The following is a 14633-nucleotide window of genomic DNA, read 5'->3' on the forward strand; positions in this document are numbered from 1 at the left end:
CCACTTTCTTCTGTGGATTTCAGCTTTTCCTCTTCCCTGTCCTTAACAACTGAGGCCACTTCCACACAGCTGTATAAAATACACACTGAACGGGATTATATGGCACAGGATTATATGGCAGAACTGGATTATCTGGGTTATATGGCTGTGTGAAAGGATCCAGGGTCCTTCCACACAGCCCTATATCTCCAAGTATAAAGGCAGAAAATCCCACAAAAATCTACTTTGAACTGGATTATCTGAGTCCACATTCAGATAATGTGGGATTTCCTGCCTTGATATTCTGTGTGGAAGGGCCCTCACTCACTGAATGACCTTGGGCAAGTCATTATCTTTAAGCCTCAGAGGAAGGCAATGGTAAGCCTCCTCAGCTTGTTTTTACTTTTGCCAAGGAAACTCCATGATAGGTTTAGCTTTGGCAGCCATAAACCAGAAATGCAACAAGACACAAGAAGCCAGGCATCCAAGCCAAAGCATTATAACTCAAAACTCTTGTGCTGTAGTCATTGTGGCTCTTCCATTACAAGGGTTGAGAGGAAGACTAAACTTACATCTGCTAAATATCTCCATTTGACAAAATATGTATTTTTTTTTAAAAAAAGAAATTTCCCAGCTTTGCAGTGGCACTTTTGTTCATGGTGGATGAAAAGAGTGAACCAGGCAAATTGTTTCGAAACCTGCCATACATCTAACAAGCCGAGCTTGCATTTTGAAAAGGTGACTCACTTAGCAACATCTGGAAAAGCTAAATTGCACCTTCAGGCAAAGTGCTGGAAAAATAAGTAGCTTTATCTTCTGCAGGAATGTAAAAGCTTCTTCTGTAATTTGTTGTGTGTGTGAGAGAGAGACACTAAAAATATATTTCACTATCAGTAGGGAACTGATTCATTTTTCTCAGATGCTTTTAAAATAAAAGGAAGACAAAAATATTTATTTTGCTTTGACTATTATGAATCCTAGGATTTGTCCTTACCCTTTGAATGAAGAATTCAAATTATGAAGTGGTCAGCCATCAAGTAAAGGCTATTTTAAATCTGTGCGCAATACCTACTGGTTACCATGATTTTTGAATTACAAAACACTTTTGTGATTTTAATAGCAATTAGATTAGTAAACAGTAGTGGGATATAATGTTTATTCACATATCCCTATCAATACAAGGATTGAATTTCTGCACATGAAGATGCAGTTAAAGACAAATTAGGTCCCTTACACACAGCTGAATAAAATCCAACATTTTCTGCTTTGAACTGGGATATATGGCAGCGTGGACTCAGGCAACCTAGTTCAAAGCAGATATTGTGGAATTTTCTGCCTTGATTTTCTGGGATATGGGGCTGTGTGGAAGGGCCCTTACATGCCAAGCATTTTCTTCTGTTTGTTTACAATTCTAAACCATAACAGTCATTAAAATTCAGGTCCCTTCCATACAGCTGTATAAAATCCACATTATCTGCTTTGAACTGGATTGTATGGTAGTGTAGACTAAGATAACCCAGTTTAAATAAGACAATGTGGATTTTCTGCTGTGATAACCTGTATTATCTGGCAGTGTAGAAGGGGTCTCAGGGCCCTTCCACACAGCCATATAACCCAGAATACCAAAGCAGATGATCCACAATATCTGCTGTGAACTGGATTATCTGAGTCCACACTGCCATATAATCCAGTTCAATGTGGATTTTATACAACTGTGTGAAAGGGCTCCCAGTTCAAAGTAGATAATGTGGGATTTTATACAGCTGTGTGGAAGGTGCCTGAGTAACTTGGTTTTTGGACAAGTGGGTTATCTACTTTCATGACCCCCCTGCCACAATTGGGACTTTTCTAATTTCTTTTTCTCCCTCTGTTAGTCTATCTTCCCCTCTGATAGAAACATAACCCTTTTCTGGGGCTCCTGTGAAATATCAAGTGGCTGAAGCTCCACATTTCAATTTGTTAAAAGCCACCCACCCAGACATTAGCCATTTGTTCCCTGGGATATCATCTAAATATCAGATCACAGTGAGGATTCATAGGAATGCTCTTCCATACAAAAAATCCATATAGAAATTGCATCTCTTTTTTTATTTGGATCATACAAGTAGAGTATAACATAATCACATTTCCTCACAAGAAAGTTTAGAAGATAACAAAGGTGACATATACTATATATGTGTGTGTGTGTTTGTGTGTATGTATATACACACCCTCCCTCTTCCATTCCCTCCTATTGTTTACAGCTTATTAATACCTTACTCATCGCCTAATGATATCCATCCCTTTTCCACTGTTTTTCTTCTATAAATTAGCTAAAGAAATGAAAGATAATTAATTAATTACTTAATTGACTGAGTGTTCTGTATGGCATCTTTCTCCCAGATTGGGACCTAAAGTGGCTTTCAAAGTAATATATGAGATGGTAATAACACTTATCATGGACTTTTTTTAATATGTAGAAATATCAGCAAGCTTGGGGGGAAAATGGCAGGCTGAAACATTTTTGAGCTGCCAGGCTTTTACAAACTGAATAGGGATGGGCATTTAATGTTGTGCAGTTTTTAAGGTTTGTATATATTTTTAATGAATTTTAAAACTTCAATGCCTCATGTTTTAACTTTATAAATGATTTCATTGCTTTTTAAACTTTATATTTTATTAGTGCTTTTTATCCTTTATAATTGTGATTATTTTAAATCTGTTGTTAGATGACCATTATTGGGAGAAACGTGGGATATAAATGAATAAAATAAAGAAATAAACAGCACAAAAAGGTAGTGTACAAAGCTCTTGAAAATTGTTTTATTACAAAAGGAAGCAATCATTCATGTGAGCTACCCCATGTAGTCTGGTATGGTAAATGGCATACACAAGTTCAATCTATTGCTTGTGGGAAATAAACAATGTTTAAAAATAATCAACTCCAAAATTGTTCCAAAATGTGAACAATAGCAAACCAAGTCTTTCCCAGCTTCCTCCGTATACATTTCCATATATGTTTCCTTGAGAAATAATTGTTTGTGTGATTAAAAATTATTCTCATATCTAATACAAAAAAATTGCCTCCCATGCATATTTTGTTTGGACTGTTACACATTTCTCTGCTGTTTACTTTGGCACACTGATTTCTGCCTAATCTGTATTTGTTATTATCGTTGCAGAGATACACTGAGCCCTGGGAAAGTCTCATTCCCAGTTTCCTCCCTGTATTTTCTAGCTGTGTGATTCTTTCTTTCAACACAGGTTCTCTCTTGCTCCCCTTCCCATGTCTCCAGCGCGAAAACAGACAATCATTTACAATTGATGAATCTTATCTTCTCCAGGGCACAATTCAAAAGAAGGAACATTTCCCTTATGCCATGTTTTAAGATATGGAAGCAGAGAGCATCAAGTAATACCCTTGGAAAGCACCTATAAATCTGTTCCCCTGTAATATCTCAAGGCTCCAGAAGCTATGACTTTAGAAGGCACCTGTTACTTTTTTGAGTATCTTCAAGTTGTTTTTCAACTTATGGTGGCCATAAGGTGAACCAATAATGGGAAGTCCTTGGGTTGAGTGTGTGTGACTCAAATAAGGTCACCCAATGGGTTTCCATGGCTGAGTGGGGTAATCTAGCCCTTTTCTCCAGAGTCATAATCCAATGCTCAAACCATTATACCATCCTGACTAATAGAAGGCAAAATCGTTTTCTAATTCAGATATATTTGCCATCTTATTTCTTCCCACTGATTAACTCTAAGCATTATATTCTACAAGCCCTATCATTCTGCTTGTTTGTCTTTTAAATTGAAAATAAGGCAAAACAAAAGGCAATTACATCTGGTCAATAAACCCTCTGTCTTCCTGAGCCCCCCCCCCCCCCGGCCGGAAAGCAGATGGGCACATTGGGGACATGAAATGGGATGTGTCTTTATTGGTGTCCCTCCACTTTGCCCAAAAAGGTTCAAGAAGCCACCTCCCTGTGTCTGGTTCAGTGGGGGATATGCCTACCTGAATTTTATAGAGTGTTTCCTAATTATTAATGTTGCTGCTGTTTGAATGGATTTTACCTTTAAAGGCATATAAAACATATTTTCAAATCAGACGTTTGATTTAACAGTGTACAAGAACCTTCTCTCTCTTTAGCAAAACACTCAATGCATTTCTTTAAACAAATAATGGCCAAAGCTAAACATATACCTATCACTTTAATTCCACAAACCGGTGAAATACAGATCGCTGTGTATCAATAATAATGAACCAGTCACTGACATCCTGCTGCTAGTGTTACAGCTGAGCTGTAGATGGCTCTGGTTGTACATGTTAGTCATAAAGAGTCTAGGTTCACAAAATACTACACATCTTACTAGGCAAGTATGCACAAGGGGCCAATAACAAAAACACAAGTAATGTTGCATTATGTGGCTTTTAATCTAGCCCATAACTTGGCATTTTTACTTTTCAGACCACAACTCCCTATCTAGTGGATTCTGGAAGGTGAAATCCCAAACAGTAATTTTTCCCAAGCTATAATCTTGAGTGTCTGTTGAGTGATCCTCTTCACACAGTAAAATGTAAACCTGAGTAGCAGATGCATATTTGTTGTTAGTAGCAAAAGGCCATCAAAGTGTGTGTAGCCATTTCCACCTGTGGATTTGGCTGACGTAAGTCACACTTCCTCTGACCTTTAAAACACTTCCCTGTGAGGAAACAGTTTTACTGAGCAATAGAGCAGGTGGAGAACCCTGCCTTCCTCTCTATCAGCTGCAGCAGAGACCTTGTTTACAAGGGGAGAAACAACATATAAACAGATATACCTGGATTCTTCAGCAGGCAGCATCCCAGGACCATGTTGAATCACTTTGATGTACTTCTTAAGAAAATTTCCAAAATGCCAACTGGCTTCCCTTCTCCTGCACACTAGTCTCTGGGACTCAGAGTTCTGGTAATATGTGCGAACTGACCTGCTGAAGTGAGGGGGAGACCAGAAGGTTGGGGGGAAATCCCTTATGGCATAGAATTTGCATGAACATCTGCACACCCTCCAGACTCCCCCTTCGAGACACGCACATGGTTCAGCCCAAGTGCTGGGCTTTCCTAATCTCTTCAGCATCCAGCAGAATGGTAAATCAGAGGAGTGAACAGTAATCCTACAGCTCTCACTCTCCATCACATGGAGGTGGAAGGAGGAGGGGATATTTAACTCTTTCCTGACATGAAAAAATCCCTGGAATCTGTTTTGTGTTCTCTCTGCCTTGCTCCCTGCTTGGATTGTGGCAAGTCTGGAAATAATTATTTCAGGTTCCCGAAGGATTGAATAAATGAGAAAAGGTTGCTCTAAGAAAAGGTGCATTGATAACTATTTATACCCTCTCTCTTCACACACACACACACACACACACACACACACACATATTTAGGGTATCTCACAACTGGGGGAAAATAAACTTCAGAGCAGTGGAATGGCATACTACAACAGCTACAACAGCAACTTCACCACGAAATAGCAAATAATAATATATAAATATACTGGTAGAGTAAATCCCCAAACTAGAGTGAATGCCAACCACACAACCTTCCTTATGAGATGAGAGGGAGAGAACATCCCAGGAATGGGACACCACAGCTAAAGATAGCTCCCTTGGGTTTTTAGTATACCAGTCTGTTCCATTTTCTTAAACAATAGCAACAACCATTGTTTTAGCAAATGAAAACCAGTATGGAAAGAATCGCTTTCATGCTTTTTCTCAAACTATGCTATGATGCCATTCATGTCATCAATCTTTCACACTGCCTCACTTAACCCAGCCTTTTCACCCTACATGGTAACAGTGAGGAGAAGAGAAGAGGAGGAGGAGGAGAAGCAGCTTGCCCACTCACATGACTGTCGGAATATTAGAACTGTAACACAACAACGTCTTGCAATAAGGGAAAATCAAACATGGAATTAACCTAATACAATTGTTCAACAAACCTATAGTGTGATAAAGTCCTCAGTGATCACCCACCTGCTCACCTCAGTGAGTCCCTACCTGGTAAAACTCAGAGCTTGAAGGGAATCCGTGAGGTAATCTCTGGCTATGACCTTTATTCCTTTGGTCAAAAATTATATAATTTCCAAAATTAAATTTTGGGGGAAGAGTAATGATATTATGTTGAACACATCATTCCCATGGCTCATCTATGGCTAAAGGACTGGCCAATGTGTGAATACAATGCTGGACTAGAGAGACCTTAGGGTAGAGTTGTTAGGGTCTCTGGGAATTGGCCAAAGTCTCAGCGATTGCCCTTTTCTAGTTCTTCCACAAACAGATAATTCTCAGGTCAAGAGGTTCTTTTAGAGAATACCTGCTATGTGCGATAAACCAGCAACCATCAGAGCATTCCGGATGAGTACAAAGGTGTTTTTTTATGTATGCTACACTTGCTGAGGAGAGAAGGGAATTGAGGAGGAATGAATTAGGCACATGCATTCTGTGATTTTTAACCCAAATTAGGTAACAATTTACCAATCTTGTTGTCATGTCTGTTTCAGATGATCCAGAAGCAATTTTAACCAACTCATCTCTTACCTCTTACTCTCATTGCTGTGATATTATAAGGGGCTACTGCTTCTGTAACACGTAGACTGCCTAAATAACCAGGGACTAGGTAGGAATGACAAGAATACACGAAACAGTCAACAAAATGTTTCTCAAGGATTGGGAAATGAGAAAAAATACAGGCATTGGGAAACATGAAAAAACATACATTGGGAAAGTAACATTTCAGCACAGAAATTCTATTTTCTGCACAGGAAACTAGTTTCAAAAACAGTACATTTTTGATCAGTTAAAATCATTAAAATTGGCACTGCTTTCAAGGATGAAATAAGAAAATAAAAGAGGGTAAAGTTCTGTTGCAGTTACAAATACATAACCTATATTTACACATTCATAACTGAAATGTAGTCATGATTCCTACATAGTCCTTGTCTGATGTACTGGAATTGTTAGGAATACATTACACATCAATCAAGAAGCTGCTGCCTGATTTTCCCATTCCCATTGTACATCTACAGCATGATGGGATCTTTTTTTCTGCCTGCCGCATGGGACATTGCTCACAGGAGGAGAGAGAACATCAGATATTCACTTCTCAATAAAAGAAAATCCCAGTGCAATTAACCAGTAAAGGGGGTGTGTGGTCTGGCTGTAATCCACTATGGTTACATTCCTATACCTTGATTACATGCTTTGGTGACATTCCTATATTTTGATTATATGCTCAATTTGCTTTAAATTATAGCTGGGTAATTAATTGGGTAATTTCTTTTAGAATTGTATTCTATAGTTCTATATTTTATTATTCTTTCCTCCCCTCTGTGTGTTTATGTGTATAAAGTTGGCTCTCTACATTTGCTGGTTTCACTTTTGTGGATTTGATTATATGCAGATTTGATTCATATGTTTTCTCTAGAAAACTCGATGTCCTCCAGCATCAAATTCTGCCATAGACCTGCAATGGAGGACCTAGAGACACCTAGGCATTTGTAGGTCCTCCAGCATGATTCTATGCCCAATTTCTAGTGGGTATTCTCTCAGGTAATAATAGGCTATTTTTCTCTTAATAGGGTTTATCTATTTCTCTTAATAGGGTTTAAGCAGAAAAGCTTAGAGAAGACAATGATGCTGGGGAAAATGGAAGGAAAAAGGAAGAGGGGCTGCCAAGGGCAAGATGGATGGATGGTATCCTTGAAGTGACTGGCTTGACTCTAAAGGAGCTGGGGGTGGCCATGGTCTACAGGGAGCTCTGGCATGGCCTGGTCCAGGAGGTTACAACGAAGTGACTGAATGAATAAACAACAACAACCCTCCTTTGCAGTTTCTCAAGACCCTGATCTCAGTGGTTGTGGAGGGCTAGCTGTATACATATATTCTAGAGACTGTGTGTCTTCAATTGTTTTACTTGTTACATACCATGCACAAGGATTGTTTTACTTATTACATACCATGCACAAGGATTGCACTATATGAACAGATGGTGATGATGATGATAGTAATAATTATTGTTCACTCCTCTGACTTTAAGTGGGAGGTTAAAGAGATTTCTGCACCTCACCACAAGAAATACTGACTTCAAAACATAGCTGGATAAGAAATAATTGCATTCTTTAGGCTCTATTCATTATTCACACTGCCTCTTAAATCTTGATGGAATCTGCTTCTTAAAAAAAAACCCAAAAATACTTCTAAGGTCAGGTGTAGCTTGGCTCTGTATGATTATATTGAATAGTACCCATCCACAGGTGGATCTGCATCCAGCTGCCTTTAATTATAATCTGTCTCTCAATTTATCTACAGTGGAGGAGGGAGATCACATTTCCAGAGACGGCCTATATACATAAATATTTGGGTCTGCTTTTTGTCCTACTATATTGCAAAAATGTATTCTTATTGGTGTATGAAAAAGGTTTCTCTTATAGCAAGGGCCAGAGTGAGCATATTTGCTAGCACACAATCAGAATTTGCAATGTCCAAGGGAAACACAATTTACACACAGGTTGGTGAGAAGCCTTCTCATCTACCCAGTGATTGTAATTATCTTGCATCAATATAGACAAACAATGCTGCCACAGTTTAGGTGTTTACATTTTTTTAACTCATGTCCTCGTTTTCATAGAATTCAGTGCAATTCTGTTAATAATAATAATAATAATAATAATAATAATAATAAGTTCTTATGATTCATGCCCATAAGTAAATCATGGCATAAAGAACAGTGGAACAGCAAAAGCGGTGAGTCAGATGGGATTTTGAAATATATGAAAAGAATCACAAATATTCAGCACCATAAGCATAGCTGCCAGTCTTCTTTGTGGAGAAATCCCATGTAAAAAATTGCAGGGCTGTCTAAGCAAAAGCTGAAAGGACACCTTGAATTTGTAACAGCAAGTGAAGCATAACAGAGATTTCCCGATGCATTAGGACAGCCCAAGTTAACAGAAGGCTTGGTTGCAAAGGAGGCAGAAGGCTGGCAGAACATGACCTACATAGGAGCCTCCACTGTCCCAACATCAGTAAGACAGATCAGTGGCTTACATGGTCATGGACATTTCCTAAAAGGCTTGGAATAATTGAAGCTTCCACAGGCTACCCTTTCTCTTCTCCTTGTAACTTTCTATAGATCTTTGCTAGTGCTTTAAGAGGAGAGCTCAAGGATGGTGGGAAATGGGTGCAGCCAAGAGATGTTCCTGTTAGAGCTGGTGGAGCAAAAGGTGACACAGTTCAGTCACATAAGTCAAGGGACTTGGCTCACAGAAAATCTCAAAAGCATTTCTTTTCTTCTCTGGCAATATACAGTATAATAGCAAATTAAAGGGCTAACAATATTTACACCATGTATCTGAGCACATCATCCTACATAATGGTACAGTCAGGCCTGGGGGGAGAGGAAGGAAGAAGAGTGACAATGAACTCTTTTTCCTCCTTCCCCAACATACTTTCTTTGACTTTATTAGAAAATATAGAACACACAAAGATGCATACAACACCATACACACTGAACAAACCACAGCAAATTAAGTTTGTGTTGTTAATGGCAAGGATGCCATTTATCTGCAGACAATCAGGCCAGATGTGGGGAGAAATCACAGCTCAGTGAACCGGCCTTTCAGCAAGAAAAGCTGAATTAGGGGATGGGTTGGATTCAGGACAGGGAAGGACAGAAATGCTAGTTATGATCAGATGGAAAAAGAAAGTTACATATTCTCTCTCTGTTCCAGACCTTGAAAAGGGTAACCTTTTGGACTACAATTCTTACAGTTCTCCAAGGCCCACACTGTCTACAGGTTTCTTGGAGCCATGGTCCAAAACATTGTTTCCAGGCTTTGCCCAGATTGCTGTATGTATGCACCCATCCTGAAATTAACCAGCAACTTGTACAGGACTGTGTAAACAGACCTTAAAACTGTCAAGAGGACAGAAAACATTTTATGCTTTTTCAAATCAAAGAAAAAAATAAAGCAAAGGGAACTGTAATTCTTCACACTTTTTCCATTATCTTTGCCAAAATTCACGTAATCAGCTATGTTGTTGCACTCAAATATGTGATGCCTAAAAGTAGGTTTTGGATTCACAAGTCCTCTTTTCTAAAGTGAACTTTCACAGAGATGGTGGATGAGGAATATGCCTTTCAAGTCTGATACAACATTTCATTGCACTTCTGTATTTAGCCCTTAAATCAATTGATCAAACACACAAAAAGATTGTGAAATAATAAACATATTGAACCAGGCTGCTATATTTCTGAAATGATAAAGGACTTCAGTAGAGACCTGCAACAATAAAGGAGATAAGCCATAAAGAACCCCCTATGTCACTGTACAAAGAATGTATAGCTATGGATAAAGAAACTTTGGGGTTTCTATGGATTTGCCTAGAGTTCACTTAAGATTTATGCTGTATACCAATACTTCAGTGTGGTATTGTGCCTCAATACAATATTACACCTCAACTAGAGGGGTTTGCAAAACTCCCAATATATGGTCCAGGCCAATCGTATGGATGCTTCCAGTGAAATTGGTGTCTTTCATCTTTGCAGCATGGAATCATACACTTCAAATCCTGCCTGGCCATGAAACCCACTGGGTGAGTCTTATTCCCTCAGAGGAACGAAAGGGCAAACCTCTTCTGATCAAATCTTTCCAAGAAAACCCTAAGAATCTACCTGGGTTGAAGATAACTTGAGGGTACATCACCACAAATCCTCACTGGTTTAAATATGTCAACAACTTTTGCTATTCGTCAGAAAAAGGGTGAGCAATACATTCTCCACATTAATAACACAAAGGTACATTTTGTCCTCCTCCTTGTGCCTTTATTGTTTTTGCAGTGAGTTTGCAATGTTTTATTTTTGTGATATTCATCCCTGACCCTTGATAAACATGTAATTTACATATCAGACTAGTAACACAGCAAACTGTATAAGAAATGAATGCAGGTACTTCTGCTGTGTGCACTCCTTCAGTGTGTGAGTGTATGTACAAGAAAAAGCTGTTGACTTACAGAATCAGGTTGAGTTTGCAATCCATGCACAGTACTCCTTGCTCTCTAGAGAAATCAGGAAGTGAAGAAGCAAAGCTTTCTTCATTTTTTTGTTGATTCCTAAGTAGGCCAAATCACTTTGGAGGAAAGCCAGGAGCTCATTTAATATTCATCTCTGACCTGTTTTATTCCTTCAAGGTTTTGGTACAAAGTTGGCTGAAAGCTTTCCTCCCTGTTTGTCTGAAAGTGTACCACCATCAATGGTATTCCCCCAAAGCACGGTCTGCAGTGCACACATAAATAATGTATTCCAAATGACTGCTACTTTCTTGTTCCATCAGCAGATTGCTGCAAAACCTGGATAGTTGTACCTTAGCTAATAATTCATCTGCATATCTTAACATCACTGGGTGGAAAAAAAAGGTCCCTGCTTCTAGAACTGGAGTGACGAATTACAACTTGTACAATTAGATGTAATTCACAAATACAATGGCAATTCTGCATTCTTACTAAGCTATTGGTATCAATTAGAAATATCTTTCATTGTTTTAAAATCATCAGCATATTTCCACTATGAATGAAGGGGCCCAATTAAAAACTTGCTCTTCTCTACCAATCATTATGCAAGTTATAAGTATGGCTGATGAGTACTACAGTAGAGTCTCGCTTATCCAACCTTCACTTATCCGACATTCTGTCTTCTCCGACGTTCTTATCCAATGCCCCACTTTTCCTCCAGCATTTCCCCTTCAATTAAAGGAGTGCTTCCCAACCGTCTCACCAATAAATGAAAAAGGCAAGAGGAGGAGAAGGAGGAGGGGGAGGAGGGGGAGGAGGGGAGGGGGAGGAGGGGAGGGGGAGGGGGAGGAGGGGAGGGGAGGGGGAGGGGGAGGGGGAGGGGGAGGGGGAGGAGGGGGAGGGGGAGGGGGAAGAGGGGGAGGGGGAGGGGGGGGAGGAGGAGGAGGAAGGGGAGGGGGAGGGGGAGGGGGAGGGGGAGGAGGAGGAGGAGGAGGGGGGAGGAGGGGGAGAAGGGGGGGAGGGAGAAAATGGGGGAAAGAGGCAGGACCGGAAGCAGAAGCGTCCTCCCCTTTTCCTCTGTGATTTCCACACTCCTCTTCCACATCTTATGAACCAACCTATGAAGTAACAAACATGAAAAACAAGTATCTGTGGTCTCTGAAAACAAAAACTTGTTACTTGTACTAAAAAAAAAATACAGTCATCATTTAACCAAAGAATTGTAATTCTCTGTTCCTGAAAGATCATTGCAGAGCTAAATCAAAGCAAGTCAACACAGCTGGTCAGATCCATCACTTATAGACAAGCTGTTTCAGTGTGTGAAGCAAACTTCTGCTTATCTGCCAATTAAAGACTGTTGGTTTTGTTCTTAGGCAAAAGCTTGGATTTACAACCCAACCTGCTGAGTCTGAGCTGAACAACCACCACACCAGGAGGGGTGTTAAATTTGTTCCATCCATTCAGAATGGTGTTAACATCCAGTCTTCATGAAGCAGGAGGGAATAAGGCAGCTTTCTCCATTCACAGAAAGAAGGCTGTAGAACACATTTGGCTGAGCACTCTTTTAATTTTTTTCTGCGACTGAATGGGGATTCCCACTTGATTTTGAGCCAAACCTTCTTGGCTTAAGACCATCTGCAGCCCATTGTAAGCCAGACCAAACCTGGAAACCACCTGGGATGGGGTGTTAGTACTTGAATAAATGGCACACTTCCCAGTGAAATCAGCACCATTGAACCATTGTGTAGAGTCATCCAAAGCGTATTTCCTTGACTACATGTGTTAATATTTGAATAGACCACAAATTTCAAGGTTTAGCTGCTGAGGCATCAAGAAGCATTCACCAAAAGAGCACTGCTGCCCTTTCCTCAGTCAACAATTCCACAGAAGTGTTGCTGCTGATTTAAATAAAATGTTTTAAAACTTGTATATAACACAATACATGTTTTTAAAAGAAAGAAAATATATATATTTTAAAAAAACAAGTCAGAAATATAATAAAATAATAACAGCGATGCAAGCACAATACAGTGCATAAATTTTAAACTGGGGAAACAGCTCTATCACAATGGTTGCTTTTCTTTCTAAGAATAAGAAGAGTAGGAACAAAGGCTTCAGGAGCCAACTGAAATCTGCTTCATTTTTTGATTCCTAGCACTGTGTGCTGTATTTCAGAAGAAGGAACTGGCAAAACCAGTATTTATTAACTAAGAAAATCATGAAATCATGTACACATAGTACTGATAGCTTAGTTTGGAATAACACCCCCAAAATCTTGTTAAAAAGCCCGAAGGCGACTCACGGCGGTTCATTTCTACTCCCTTGCCCCAACTGATCAGCCCACAAAATCACAGAAGCGTGCCTGGAAGTAATATGTTACAAACAACATAATTACCTGCAAGTAGTTGCCTGTTTTGGTAATAGGATGGAACAAGGCCACATTTCAAAAATAACACAATGTATAAGAGCAAATTTACAGCAGTGATATAGTGAGTAACAGTTTATCCAAAAAAAGAAGAATGGAGGATTTGAATACAATATTCCTGCTTCTTGGCAGGCCTGGATGGCCCATGAGGTCTCTTCCAACTCTTTGATTCTATGATTCTATGAGGAGCAGGCATGTAGCCGGGGGGGGGGGGGGGGGGGTTGAGGGGCTTCAGCCCCCCCTGAAATTCTCATGGTAGTTCGTGAAAAGGCCTTACTCGTGCATTATTTAAACTGTTATGTTTATTCATATCATGATCTGATCACCATACTCAATATATCCCATATGCACGGGGTATTGGGGTAATGATACAAAAGGTTTGCTAGGCTAGACCCTCTTTCACTCAGACTCAGCCCCCCCCCCAAACTCAGCCCCCCACCCCCCCTGAAAAAAAACTCAGCCCTCCCCCCCCCCCCCCCGAATCAAAATCCTGGCTACGGGCCTGATGAGGAGGAAGGAAAGAAAGGGGGTGGGGAAGACTATGGTAGTACTTTTGAAACTAAAAAAACAAAACCCCAAATATAATGCTATATACTAACAATTCTAATTGCTCCCCCAAGTAAGCAAAAGCATGGAATCATAGAGTTGGAAGAGATCTCATAGAATCATAGAATCAAAGAGTTGGAAGAGACCTCATGGGCCATCCAGTCCAACCCCCTGCCAAGAAGCAGGAACATTGCATTCAAATCACCCCTGACAGATCCAGCCTCTGTTTAAAAGCTTCAAAAGAAGGAGCCTCCACCACACTCCGGGGCAGAGAGTTCAACTACTGAACAGCTCTCACAGTCAGGAAGTTCTAATGTTCAGATGGAATCTCCTCTCTTGTAGTTTGAAGCCAATTGTTCCGCGTCCTAGTCTCCAGGGAAGCAGAAAACAAGCTTGCTCCCTCCTCCCTGTGGCTTCCTCTCACATATTTATACATGGCTGTCATATCCCCTCTCAGCCTTCTCTTCTTCAGGCTAAACATGCCCAGCTCCTTAAGCCGCTCCTCATAGGGCTTGGTCTCCAGACCTTTTATCATTTTAGTCACTCTCCTCTGGACACATTCCAGCTTGTCAATATCTCTCTTGAATTGTGGTGCCCAGAATTGGACACAATATTCCAGGTGTGGTCTAACCAAAGCAGAATAGAGGGGTAGCGTTACTTC

General features: G+C 40.0%; 1 protein-coding gene across 4 annotated transcripts in view; it reads right to left on the reverse strand.

The window, feature by feature from the left end:
• NHS (NHS actin remodeling regulator) overlaps positions 1–14633 on the reverse strand; it is a 295749-nt gene that overhangs the window by 76148 nt on the left and 204968 nt on the right. Inside the window, exon 1 of one of the 4 annotated variants that reach the window (XM_060770046.2) lies at positions 4777–5046. The exons of the other annotated variants lie outside the window; for them this stretch is intronic. Coding sequence (XP_060626029.2) covers positions 4777–4810 — 34 coding nt within the window. The 5' untranslated portion in view covers positions 4811–5046. Of the gene's footprint in view, positions 1–4776; positions 5047–14633 lie in introns of those variants that run through there. 4 annotated transcript variants of the gene reach the window in all.

Source organism: Anolis sagrei, chromosome 3 (genome assembly GCF_037176765.1).
Source record: "Anolis sagrei isolate rAnoSag1 chromosome 3, rAnoSag1.mat, whole genome shotgun sequence".
Taxonomy (NCBI): Eukaryota; Metazoa; Chordata; class Lepidosauria; order Squamata; family Dactyloidae; genus Anolis; species Anolis sagrei.